The sequence below is a fragment of the Sciurus carolinensis genome, chromosome 14 (assembly GCF_902686445.1).
Source record: "Sciurus carolinensis chromosome 14, mSciCar1.2, whole genome shotgun sequence".
NCBI lineage: Eukaryota > Metazoa > Chordata > Mammalia > Rodentia > Sciuridae > Sciurus > Sciurus carolinensis.
In genome coordinates, this window is record NC_062226.1 from 70,462,066 (window position 1) to 70,475,742 (window position 13,677).

At 42.0% G+C, this 13,677-nt stretch overlaps 1 protein-coding gene across 2 annotated transcripts in view; it reads left to right on the forward strand.

The window, feature by feature from the left end:
• Positions 1-345: 345 nt before the first annotated feature.
• The window catches only part of Entrep1 (endosomal transmembrane epsin interactor 1), a 62,858-nt gene continuing 49,526 nt past the window's right edge, over positions 346-13,677 (forward strand). The window contains exons 1-2 of one of the 2 annotated variants that reach the window (XM_047525371.1): positions 348-1,401; positions 11,370-11,426. In XM_047525371.1, coding sequence (XP_047381327.1) covers positions 979-1,401; positions 11,370-11,426 — 480 coding nt within the window. In that variant the 5' untranslated portion in view covers positions 348-978. Of the gene's footprint in view, positions 1,402-11,369; positions 11,427-13,677 lie in introns of both variants that reach the window. The other variant, XM_047525373.1, reaches the window with a different exon arrangement.

The following is a 13,677-nucleotide window of genomic DNA, read 5'->3' on the forward strand; positions in this document are numbered from 1 at the left end:
GGCGAATTTTTCTAAAGCTCTCAAGATGTCTCATAAATGACCTAAGTAGATTATGATTTTATTAGGCTATTCCCTCGGAAGTCTGGGATTCTATGTTCTACCAGATGATGCTAATAAAGATCATGAGTGGAGCTCCTTTTTAAAATATTTTTTCGGATGCTGGCTACTTCCAAGGCAACCTCGCCCTCTCACTCTGGCTTCCCCCCTGGTGCGGGAAAGCACGCCCCGCCCCTACGACCCCAATGCTCCCGCCGCCCTCCACCTTCAGACCGCGCGGCTGCCACGCAAAGTCAGAGCCGGGAATCTGCTCGCCCTTGTAGTGTAAGGCGTCAGGGAGCGGTAACTTCGTGCGGCTTCGTCCTTCCCGAAGTCCTTGGCTTAGACCTCTTCCCATCGAGTGCCCCGAAGTCCCTCCTCTTAGTATCCCTCTCCGGGGGTTGGGGGAGTATAAAGCTGGACTCTTCGCATTAAAGATCGCCGAGGCCCCTCTAGGATGACCACAGAGGGGCGAGGGTCCACGCGCTTCCCTTGCGCTTCTCTCTTGTCCCAGCTTAGCGGGTGGGGACAGACTCTTGGACTGTCGGGGGCTAGCTCCTGGCTGCGGGGTTCCTCCCAGTCCTAGGGACTTGTTTAAAAATTTGGGGCGGGGAACCCCTCCTGGACGCCAGGAAGCCGGCACGGGTTCGGCGAGGACTGCATGGCTGTGGCGCACTTGCGGGCCGCGGGGCGCGAGCTCAGGACGTGCTTGGGGAGAGTGAGAGCGTGCCCGGGGCCGACCGGAGGCGGACCCGCCGGGCGGCAGGTGGGTGCGGCCGGCCGGAGCCGGGGCAGCGGCGGCAGCAAGTGGTTGGGCCGTGCGCATTTCCTTCCCTCCCCCTCCGCCTAGAAGCCCGCCCGCGGTGCCCAGTGCGTGGCGCCCTCCGCTCCGCTCCGCGTCTCCTCCACGCCGCCGGCGGCCGCTCCCTTTCCCGCCCGTCCATGTCTCTGCCCGTGGTGCTCCCGGGCTCCTGCTGCCCAGTGGCTGGGCTTTCCGGCGGACCGCAGGCCGGGGGCCCCGGCGCCGCGGCCGCCGCAGCCCAAGAGACGCCGCTGCCGCCGCTGCGGCCACGCTGGCCCCGGGGCGCGCTTCAGCCCCCGGCGCGGCCTCGCTGCGCTGCCACCGCTGCCGCCGCCGGGGTACTGACCACACCGCCCGTGCTCTCCTCCCGCCGGGCTGCTGCTGCCGCTGCAGCCGCCGCCGCCGCCCCTGGCTCGGCGCTGCTGCCCGCCCGCCCGCTGCTGTCGCTCGGGCTGCTGCAGTTGATCCTGGGCTGTTGCATGGTGGCGCTGAGCTTCGGGGCGCTGTCGCTGAGTAGCTCGCCGCAGGTGAAGAACTCATGCCCATTCTGGGCTGGCTCCTCGGTGAGTACCGCACGCGCACACCCCTCTTCCTTCGCGGCCTCTGGCCAGTCCCCTCCACTACCACTGGCTTGGCCCTCCGGGATGCAGTTGGGGAGCACAGACCCTGAGGCCACTTGAAGTTTTTTGAGATGTTGAGAGTCGGGAAAAATTGTTTGGAGACAGTCAACTTCATGGGTGAATTGGGTTACATACACTTGGGCAGTGTCTTTTTCGCAGACTAAAGGGTTGTACTGTTACGGGACAAGCTAATAGCATAAAACAAAAGATATCCAGCCCTTTGAGAGATTGGAAGGATGGGGGTGGATGACAGGAAAGTGGTAGGAAAATGATAAACTTTGTTTTTGGCCATTGGTGCTTACTGCATTGTCAGAGGGCAGAGTTTTGGTCTATTTTGTCCACTGGTGTATCCACAGTGCCTGGCATATAGTGTATTGGTGGGATGGATGAAGTGATAGGTTGACTGGGTTGTCATTTGTTTTTATTTCTCATCAAGACACACATAAATATGGAATATATCTGTGTCAGATGGCTCCGCTCTGTTTGGGGATGGGTTCAGGAGGTAATGAGAGGGTGTGTGTAACTGCCTGTTTGTACCTGGTCGTTAGAGGAGGGCCCTAGCCCCCAGTGGGTTCCTGGAGCCATGCAGGCTGCTGTGGAGAATTTGATTCAAACAAAACCTGTTATTATGGATGAGTTTGCCAGAGCTCCAGGCATGTGAGGCAGCTAGCTGGAGGTGTCTGCACTGTACCAGTCCTGTCTCCTTGTCCAGTCAGGAAGACAAGGGAAGCTTGGCTACTTAAAAAGATTACTATAAGTGAGCAATCATCTGTGAACACTGAATGGCTACTCACCCCTGTCTCCTAACAATTTTACAACTTCAAGGCATCCAATCCCTTGAGGCTTGCTGGAGACCGAGAGACTCGGAAACTGACTTTGTGAAATGATTGTGGAAGATGAGTAAAGTAAATAACCTTTCTATGAACTAAATCTAAAAGTCTGGCAATGCCTACACTTTTTACTAAGATCCCTCATGACTGTTTATCTTGAATTTGTAGGAACTGTGCTTTTGTAGGTCCGCACATACCCAGATTCAAGACCAGATTTTAAGAATGTAGAGAGAACTAATTGAACACAAAATAATTGTTTGAATAAGAACATTAAGAACATTTGGTTCCTTGAGCCTAACTTGAAATTTTATACTCCATCGGGTGCCAATCTGCTCTTCTTTTGAAATACTTTGATGTTTGATGATCCTATTGAGGGGCATCCCATGCTGTGGTGAGTGAAGTTCACAATTTGTGCATCATATAGACAAAAATCCCACCCTGTGGCCCTACTCCTGGATTCTGCCATTGTCCTCTATGTGAGTTCTGGAAAATCCCAGAAGGATGGGAATTCCAGGAGGCTAAGTATTAGCTCCGTTGTGCTTCCTACTCCACTTCTCAGTCTACCGTCAACCAAATGGTAGCTCTGCTTCCGTCCTCTAAATACCATACACCAGAATCTTGCATACCATTTTTTTTGAATTTGCTCTTTGTAAAATCAAAATTGATTGTTTTTTCAAAGATAGCTAGTTATATATATATAAAAAACATATATATAATATATATAGTAATATATATATATATTAGTTGTTGATAGACCTTTATTTTATTCATTTATTTATATGTGGTGCTGAGAATTGAATCCAGTGCCTCACATGCTGGACAAGCTAGACAAGCCCTCTACCACTGAGCCACAACCTAGCTAGTTTTGAATTATTAAAAATTTTTGCCCTTTGAAAATTAAGATCCCAAATTAATTTTCAATTGTGAGTTATTTCAGAGACAAATAAATGCACTTAGATGTCAGTCAAGCCACAACTGGATTTGATAAAGTATAAAACAGGTCCTCAACCAGAAGATGAAGGTCAATATCCTAGGCTCACCAGCTGGGCATATCCTTGTCACAAAATCAGAGCAGAGAAGGAATCAGGGATTTGGAATTGAGAAGTTCTTTTCTACATGTTACCCCTACTTTGGCCCGCCAGGTTGTATGCAACCTTGTAAGTGTAGGTTATTATTATTATTTTGTGATCTGTTCCTGAGGTTGACCCCAGAATTTATGTGGTGACAATAGAACCAATGAACACTGCATCTGTAGAACAATTAAATATAACTTTAAGAGGATAGCATTAGGCATCATGATCTTTTGGTATGTCAGAGGAAAAAAAAAATCTCACTTTTGTTATAAGTTTTGAACTCATGTAGGTGAGTTTGTTTTTTTAAAAAACCTGTATTGTGGAAGTTTCAGATTTATACAAACACTGTGCAGTGAGCCCACAGATGCCCTTCACCACCCCACTTCAACAACAGTTTCTTCCCTGGGCTCTGCTGTTGACCTTGTGTGCTCTGATAGACTCCAGAAGCTTGGGTATTCCAAGCAAGACAAGAATCAGACCTTTCATGCTCTTAGTCCATTTGTCAGATTAAGTTCCCTTATTTTGAAGCAAATCTCAGGCGTCACATCTTTTCATGTGTAAATATTTCATTCAGTGTGCAAGTATTTTTTAAAAAATGTAACCAGCTTAGAGACACAGCATAGAAGTGACCAGGAAGTCTTAAGACAGTCTGTCTACTTTTAACATTTCATTATAAAAATTTTAAATCTCATCAAATGTAGAAAGAAGAGTATAATGACCATATCATATCAGCCCCCCAGTCCTATTTACCCATCACCAGCTTCAGTTACTGTCAACATCTGGTCACTTTATACCCAACACCACTCCCCCTATTTAAGACCCACTGGATTATTTCAAGATGAATTCCAGATATCATAATTTCAGCTATTAAATATTTCAGCATGTATTTCTGCAAGAAGGGACTTAATAGCACATTGAAACTGATTTAGAGATAGCTAAGGGGAGAACTGCAAAATTATAATTTGAGGGCTGCAGAAATTTAAAAAACAGCTTTATTAAGGTTTTGGTCAATTGTTATGCAGTGAACAAATGCTATGCATCCCTTTAAAGGCTATCATTCAGTGGTTTTCATTTAAGTTCAGAGTTGTGTAAGCAAACCACTACAATCAGTTTTAGAATTTTCATTACCCCCAAACATTATCAGCTGTTAACCCCCGTTTTTCTTCCCTCTGCCAGCCCTCTAACCAGGTACACACCCATTAACCTACTTGTCCCTCTAGATTTGTCTGTTCTAGACATTTCATATAAATAAGATCATACATTATGTGGTCTTTTGTGATTGACTTTTTTCCACTTAGCATATTTTCAAGGTTCATACAGGTGTGGCATTTATTAGTATTTTGTTTGTTTATTGTGAAATGATATTTCATTGTACAGACATTCCATGTTTATTTGTCTACTGGAATTACTTTCTCCCTTTCTTTTCCTTTCCTTATTTTACCTTCCCTCCCCTACCCCCTTCTTCCCAGTGCTGGGGTTAGAACCTAGGGCCTTGAGCTTGCTAGTCAAGTGCTCTACCACTGACTACACCCCCAAGCCCACTCAGAAGTTCTGATGGCAAATGAAGCTAGGTAGTTGAGTTGAAGTGCCAACTTAGGTCTAAGGTTACTTCAGACTCACATAGGAACACAGTGAAAGAATATCCTCATATTTCAAGCTTTGAATAAACAATACATACGTTATAGCCTGCTATATCAGCTGAACTGGCAAATCTTTTGGGTTTAGTAAAAATTTTGGTTATGTATTTGATATAAAGTTAGGTTCAAGGGACAAATATATTCACTTTGAAAATACTGTTTTGTTGAACACAGCATAATTCTGCTTTTTTTTTTTTTTTTTTAATACATATCCCCGTAAGAGTTTAGATTTCCATCGCTTCTCTGAACCCTGAGGGAATATTTTACCTATTTAAAATTACATTTAAGAATTAACAAGTCCCAAACTGGGTGTGGTGGTGCATGCCTGTAATCCCAGCAACTCTGAAGGCTGAGACAAGAGGATCTGAAGTTTGACACTAGCCTCAGCAATTTAGTGAGACCCTTAGCAACTTAGCAAGACCCTGTCTCAAAATTAAAAAAAAAAAAAAAAACAAGTCCTTAGAAAATCTTTTCTATACCTGACATTTTCAGCAACTTGAAGGGAAGATTTTAAATGTACTCCTTATTTTTGAGCACTCTGTGATCATTTATATTCTTCGTGGTGTCCTTGGTTAATGACTCGGTATATTGTTTTTCCTGAAGTTCATGATGCTAAGAGATTAGCCACCATTCAAAACGACCTGAAGTTGGTGGGTAGTGATAGAGGACTCGATGTCTGTGTTTAGGCCATGTAGTGCTGGCTCTCAATTTGGAGTGTGTTTAGTTAATATTAATTAGATCCCACTGGAATTATGGGAGATCCAGCCTACCACACTGAGTTAGATTTGATTAAGGAGTACAGAGAGTTGCATTGGTTTGTCTCTCCTGCTTCAGAAAAACAAAATTCCTAACTTTGATGACATGTATGATTCTTTGGATATATTTCAGGCAAGTGGTGGAGAATTGGTTATTGTCTTTCATTTTTCTCTGGGAGCCCCCATATCATTTATCATCTGCATCCATTCATTTCTCTCTGCTCTAAGTCAGTGATCTGAATTTGATAACACCTCTCCCAAGTCCATGGTTCTCTGGCAATATTCCACTTTCTTATAAAGGGACAGATATTGGTGAACCTTAAGGTAAACCTATTTAAAAAAAATGCAGTGATAACATAAAAAGGAATGAATGACTCAAGGAAGAAACTAATGTAAACATTCTGAAACCTCCTCTAGTTAAACAACATATTTTCTATCATACTGGTCAAATATTGGTTTAGTATTTTAAATGGAATTTTGTTGGTTTTTTTTCAGTCTTCTGTTTTATATGACAGCAGAGTCACATTTATAAATTCTGTGCCTTGCATATGTCATTGAGCTCCTCATTATCAGTTGCTTGTCTGTAAACTGGGTAGGTGGTTTTGCTTCAGGATTGATCTTGTGAGAGGACAATCAGAGAATATATTGCAGTGTGCTTGGCCCCTGGACCCTAGCACCAGGCTTGGGGCATGCTGGAACACTATCAGTGTTTTAAAAATATCAATGCCGTTTGTAATCAAAGTAAAGCGAATGGTCCTGTTTTATGCAGGGCATTACCATAACGATCATGCGTACAGTAAAAATAGCCAATTGCCCACTTTCTCAGTTTTTTTAAATGAGTCATGCTAGATAGAAAGGGAAGAACCTCTTCACACCCCCCCACACCCCAGCATACTTTTTCTAGTTGCCAGCATAAAGGCTATAGGGTAAGGTAGATTTTTAAAAAAATATTTTTAGCTGTAGATGGACACAATACCTTTATTTTTATTTGCTTATTTTTATGTGATGCTGAGGATTGAACCCAATACCTCACACATTCCAGGCAAGTGCTCTACCACTGAGCCCCAGCCCCAGCCCCAAGATAGATTTTTGAAAGGTTTGATAAATTATTTTGTGCTTATTTACAAGGTAAACATGGCACATTTACAACATGGCTTTTTTTTTTTTTAATCTCCATGTTTAGACACAGCAGCTTTTGACAAATGATCCAGAACATTTTTGCCCTAAAGCATGTTAGTGGATTAGCAAAGGAAAATAGGGCAGTGGAATTATAAGCTTTTGATCTTAATGATTTGATTTTTAAGCTGGAAAATTAAAGCACATTAACCATACATGGTGGATGACAGTGACTCCTGCCTGGAGTATCTCAGAGGCCTTCTTGGCATTATCAGAAAAAAGAAAGGGTTCTGCTTTTTCTATATGCTACAAGTGGGTTGCAAGTGAATGAAAAAAAAATTTAATGAACTTCATTATCATATAGAGATAGTTTGGTATTCACAACTAGGTTCTTGCTTGTTCATTTAGGGCAGGTTGCATCTTGTGCTGATGGAGTTGATTCTTGCTGCTGGTACACACTTTCATGAAGCATGGAGGGCAGATGTGTGGTGAGGCTTACTGGGCCATCTTTGAGCCAGCTCAGCTCCTGTTTCTGGTCTTCATTCAGTCATTCATTCACTTTTGCCATTACTCGCTGAGTGCCTTCTAGGGTGCTGTAGCAGCACTTGAGTGAGGACGCCCAGGTCCAAGCCCTCACGAGACGCACAGCTGAACGAGGAGTAGCATTGTGGTGCACTGGAACCTTGAAAGCCCATGGCTAAGGGAACTTCTTGACTCCCTCTGGTGGAGCCCTGCTGCCACGGAGGAGGAAGAGACACTGAATACACTGCCTTTTTGTTTTTTTTTTCTTCCCTTCCCCAATACTTTTCCCCATTGTGACCTCCATCCTTCCTTTAGATGAAACAGGAGCATCTATTCCCTAAGTCTTGACTCTTAAAAGATGCATTCCCAACTGCAGCAACTGTTGCTGCCAGCATTCTAGAAGCTTCTCACCATCCAACTCTTCCTTCCTCTGATTGCCCTTGCCCCCCTCACCATTCACAGGGTCCCCCAAGTGCCTTAGGGACCCATTGGAATTGAGAAAAAGGAAGGATTGGGTGAAAGTGTGTTGGGTGTTTCGTGCAGAGTTCAGGATTGAGGAGGAGGCACCTGCAGCTCCTGCCTGGGACTGGAATGTAGTTTCTTAAATCTCTTTGTAAAGAAGGGTAGTTTACCCAGATCCTGCTGGAATTCAACCTGGGTGTATGTGAGTCCATAAAACTATTCAGATAGCAGTGATGTCTTTAAATAGTTTGTCTTCCAATCCGTGAACTTGATACATGCCTTATTTGGGTCTTCATCTAATATTGCTGTACAAGGTTTATATTTCTCCTCCTCAAGGTCTTAAGTATCTTTGTCAAATCTATTTTGAGATTATTGCTATTTCTTATCTATCACCTACATTTTGAACATATTTTTAAAGTACGTTTACTATAGTTTGTTGCTAGTGTATGTTAACAAAATACCACCCCAAAGGAAGAAATAAAGATAACATAGGTTTTTTTGTTTTTTGTTTTTTTGGTTTCAGAATCCTTCCTTTGACATAACACTTGTATCAGATAACATGAATAACCAATCAGATATAAATTAATAGATGAGCAAAAGGAAGTCTAGCAGAGGAAGGAGAATGGGAGCGGGGAGGGAGGACAGGAGGAAAAAGGGGTGTGGGGAGGATCATGAACTGAAATCCATTTCCATGCATGTATATTTGTCCAGGTGAACCCAATAACTATGTAGAACTCTAAAGCTCTAATAAATAATAAAATACACCTTTTGGGCTGAGGCTCAGTGACAGAGTACTTGACTAGTGTGCATGAGGCCCTGGGATCTATCCCCAGACATCACGCCCCCCTAAAAAGAAATAACACTTGTATCTGTCATGATTATTAAAGTAAAAAATACAAATAACAACTAACAACTCCATTCTTGAGATTTTATCCAACCAAAGTAAAAGGACTTATATTTAAAGATACATGTTCTTGATGTATCTTTTGATGTTTACTGCAGCATCATTTGGTAGGCCAAAAACTGGAAATGAGAGTGAATGACCACGAATATGGAAATGGTAGATTACGTTAGGTTATTAATGGCTATTGTGTAGCCATGAAACTGAAATGAATCATAGCTATTCCAGTGGAATGAGGAGATTTCCATGAGTTTTACTGAGAGAGAAAAAGAGCAGGAAAAGTGCTTTTATGATCCATGTTTATAAAAATCACATACCTGCACATAGGTATACTAATATATACACCTGAGTGTATAGTGATAGGAATTTAGAGAGAAATCGATCATGCGTGAAACATGGACGCATACTAAATTAACATGAAGGAGGTGGGATGGGGAGGCTGCAGGGAGGCGGAATGTATAGCTTAGTCATGTCACTGTTGTATGGATTTTTGTGGCCTGAGCTGGACACTTCACCTTAATAACATGTTTTTTTTTTTAAATATTTTTTTAGTTGCTAATGGACCTTTATTTTACTTATTTGTATGTGGTGCTGAGGATTGAACTCAGTGCCTCACACATGCAAGGCAAGTGCTCTACCACTGAGCTACAACCCCAGCCCAATAACATGGTTTTAATGGAAAATATAATGTTTGAAAACAGAACCACAGGGGTCTGTAATAAGGGAGACCTGTGACATAAATAACAAACACTAGTGGATAATTCACAGCACAGTTATTTTTGACCCAAGTGGGCAGTTTGTGTTTCCCTCAGGGGCAGTCCAATTTTCAGTTATGTTTTCACAAAAACAGCTGGCATTTCCTCAGCGAAGTCCCACGGGCAGGCGGGAAGCACATGTCCACATGGTCACACACAGAGACGTGCATACTGGATGTCAGGGTTTCTGAGGAACTGCTGTTTTCACAGGGGGTCAACTTTCTGAATCAGAAGAGAGCTGGTTTCCCTCACTTAAGGCATTTCTCAGGAAACCAAGTGAGGGGCAGAGAAGGGAAGTGACTTGGTCAAAGTCACAGCGTTAACTCTTTGGAAGCGGAGTGGGAACTTGGAGCTGTGGGTCTCCTGGATTGCAGTTCTGATTTATAAAGTAGATGTAACCCACACACTCCGATTGAGTCACAAGCCCTTGGCATCTCTAGGCAGACATGGCTGAGGGGGAGGCAATATCCTGTTGGATTTAAGGGGATTGGAAGGATATAGTGCTTGTTGGGTAGGCAGATAGTGAAACATGGATGGGATACAAAGAAATCACTGCCTACCTACCCGTGTGTGGGTTTTGGTCCTCTGCTGGTTTGGTGCTGCAGATTGGTTCACTTCGAGTTTGTGAAATGGGGCAATTTTAAAAGGGCCTGTATGCTTTGAGTTTGAAGTGACATTGTAAAATCCTTATTGATTTGTAGCTGTAATTGTGAGCTGGTGCATTTGAGGGATTTTGGCAAGTGAAACATACACATGATGGAAAGCTCTTATAACTGCAGATGCACATTACTTCACAGAGGTAAGTGTGCTCAGATGGCATCAGGATGTCCCTGGACTGAATACTAACTACTTTGGCTATTCTTTCCTGATGGCTTAGTGTACTGTGTTATCCAGAAGGCTGACCTGGGTTTCCAGTTTATGTTTTGGCAACATACTTGTTCTGTATGGAGAATCTTAGCTTGCTGTTTATTGGAATGTCTTTTTACAACATGAAATCTTTCTCACTGTAGGTAGTTCCTTCTTGTTTGTGTAATAAAAACTGAGGAACATTCATTAGTTGCCAGCCATGTGAGAGGTATTGTGCTTGCAGCTAGGGATTCAGAGATGAGATTGGAGTTCACAGTGGACAATACAGAGATGCACCCCTAAAATTAATTACAGTGGAGAATTTTCGAAGAAGAAAAAGTATAGTGCAGAGGACTTCCAGGAGCGTGGAGTGGTGAGATCAGTGAAGGATCGTCAAAGGAGGTGGATAATTGGGATTTTGTAGGATGGGTAGGAGTTTTCAGGCAGTTCAGAGTGGTGTTGGGAGGAGAGGGCACTGCAGCAAAGAGAGAAGCATGTAACCCAGAATGTCTAGAGCATGGCTGGTGAGAGGGAGAGCAGGTGTGTGGCGGAGAGGCAGGGGTACATGGAAACCAGGCTTTTGACTTCTACATGGAGGCCTCTACCATTGTGAAGAGTTCGCCATCGCTAAGGAAGGGAGGTGGGCAGGTGCACACCTTACCAGGCTGACTCTGGCAGCAGATTGGGTGCTTACTGGAAGTGGAGAGCTCAACTGTAAATACTGATTGATTCCTTCAGCGTCCAGGAGAGACTAATTTCTGTCTGTGTGTCCTTAATTGATGTTAAGGAAAAATAAACACCGTCAACAAAGATGCTTTGTGGGCTTGGAAGTGGAAGGTAGTCTGGAGTGATCCACCAGGCTTTAGGAAATCAGTGGGAGTATTAAACCTTTGATTTAGAATGCTTTGAAATTTCAGTACTTAAAACAACAACAACAACATACTTTGGAGACTGGGGATTAGTTTACTGGCATTGGTTCATTTTCTAGGCTGATGAGGCTGTTTATCCTTGCAGGTGATACTCTCTGGAATCATCGGATTAACAACTTGGAAAAGGCCTATGATACTCCTGGTATGTGTGGATATTATAACTCCGTACCCTTTATAAAGTGTGCTGGCATGAAGCCTGTTTACATAAACCATTGCCGCTTGAGCTTCCTTGTTCATTAGAAAAAGTAAGTTAACAATGCACAGTATCAAGAAGTTGGATGTACTTAGAACAATAAAGATGATACTTTTGCTGGTTTTCTGACTCATCTTAAGCTTCTCACACACCCAGCACTGTGTGTGTGTTCCTAGTTCCAGGATTAAAACTCATTCTAAACCCATATTATTTAAAAGATGTTTACTGTGGATGGTTTTTTAAAAAAATATATTTTTTAGTGGTCAATGGATCTTTTATTTTATTTATTTATTTACTTATATGTGGTGCTGAGGATCGAACCCAGGGTCTCACACGTGCCGGGCAAGTGCTCTACCACAGAGCCACAACTCCAGCCCCTGTGGACGGTTTTAAACAGACATGAACTCTCTGTAGCCATTGCCCAGCCTCAGAAATCATTTTCTTACAGCCAGTCTAGCTTAGCTACACCCTCAACCATTCCCCACTCTGCACGTTCTTTTTTTCTTTGTTCTTTTAAAGAAAATCTCATACATTAATCATGAATATCTGACTTTTGATTGTTGGAATGTCCTTGTTGGACAGCCTCAGAATTTTGTTGCTTGGATCTGGTATACGGTCTGTTTATCACATAAATACTGTATTTTTTTTAGTAATATAGACATATACTGTGACCATTGTTACTGACAAAATTTGGTATAACAAAAATTCAGTGGCATTTAGAACATTTCAATTATTCATGCTTTGTTTTTATTTGTGCTGCCACTTTGGTTCAGAGAATACTGTGAAAAATAGGCAGTTACTGGTGGAATTTATTTAACTTTCAAGATAAAATATTCAAAATAAAATATTCCGTTTGAATTGAAGACTACTTGAAATTTTTTTTTTTTCTGGGTAACATCTCTTCTTTTTTTTTATTTACATAAAGAACATCTCTTCTTTTCTTTTATTTATTTTTATGTGGTGCTGAGGATCAAACCCAGGGCCTCACACATGCCAGGCAAAGCGCCCTACCACTGAGCCACAGCTCCAGCCCACATCTATTTTTTTTTTAATATCTCTTTTATCCATCTCAAAATGGGGTTAAATTATTTCCTAAATGTTTTTTGCATTTTGTATATATACTTAATAGTTCACCTTAAACAGATCACAGGTTGCTAGGCAATAGGTAACAAACAAAACCACTTAAATTCTTAAATATAAGAAGCACCTTGCAGAATCTTTGTATGTCCCGATTCATGGATCTCAGCACTGTGTTGATGGTCTTGAAATACTAACCTATAGTGTTTTCAGCTCTGCAAGGTGACACAGGCAACATTTTATAGCTCCATCTATTATTGCTTTTAGTGAAAGTCTTTTAATGTATTTGAAAGGAATGAATTGCCAGTGTAGCATTTTAATACATTGGGTAGCAGCACAGGAGAAATCAGAGCTTTGGGTGAACTTCACAGCCTCTGTTGTGGGTGACCCAGATGTGTTTTGCCACAATTGTCCATGGCTTTAGTCTCTATAGAAAATTTTGGAGGGTGTTCAGTGTTTATATTAATATTTGGTTATATACTCATCTTTGTACTGTCTTTTTCTTTTGGGTGAATATTAAGATACTTAAGTACTTAAACTGAGTTAAAGTAAGAAAATCTCTCCTGACATTTGTACTTTGAAAATTCCAAGTGATAAAGAGAGCATGAGCCCATGCTCTGGATAGATGTTAAGAAAGTCCACATTTAAAGACATTTATTTCTTTATTATTATTTTCTTTTGGAAAGGTGCCTTATGTATTTATGATGTGAATTTAAACAAAATAATCCTACTAAAAAGGTATCCTTCTTAACTTCCTTTGTTTATTTCTCATCTGTGTTGAAAAGAATGTGTGCTTTTATAGGGCCTATTGGTGTACACCTGTAATCCCAGTGTCTGGGTAGGCTGAGGTAGGAGGATCACAAGTTCAAAGCCAGCCTTAGCAACTTAGTGAGATTCTAAGCATTTTAGCAAGACCCTGTCTCTAAATAAAATATAAAAAGTGCTGGGGATGTGCTCAGTGGTTAAGCACCCCTGGGTTCGATCCCTGATACCAAAAAAATAAAAAGTCTATTTTATCACAAATTTATAGTCAGTGTGTAATACTATATTGTGCTTTTAATATTAAATTAATTAGGCTAATATTAGTTAATATTATGTTTCCATGTATGAGGACTCTACATGT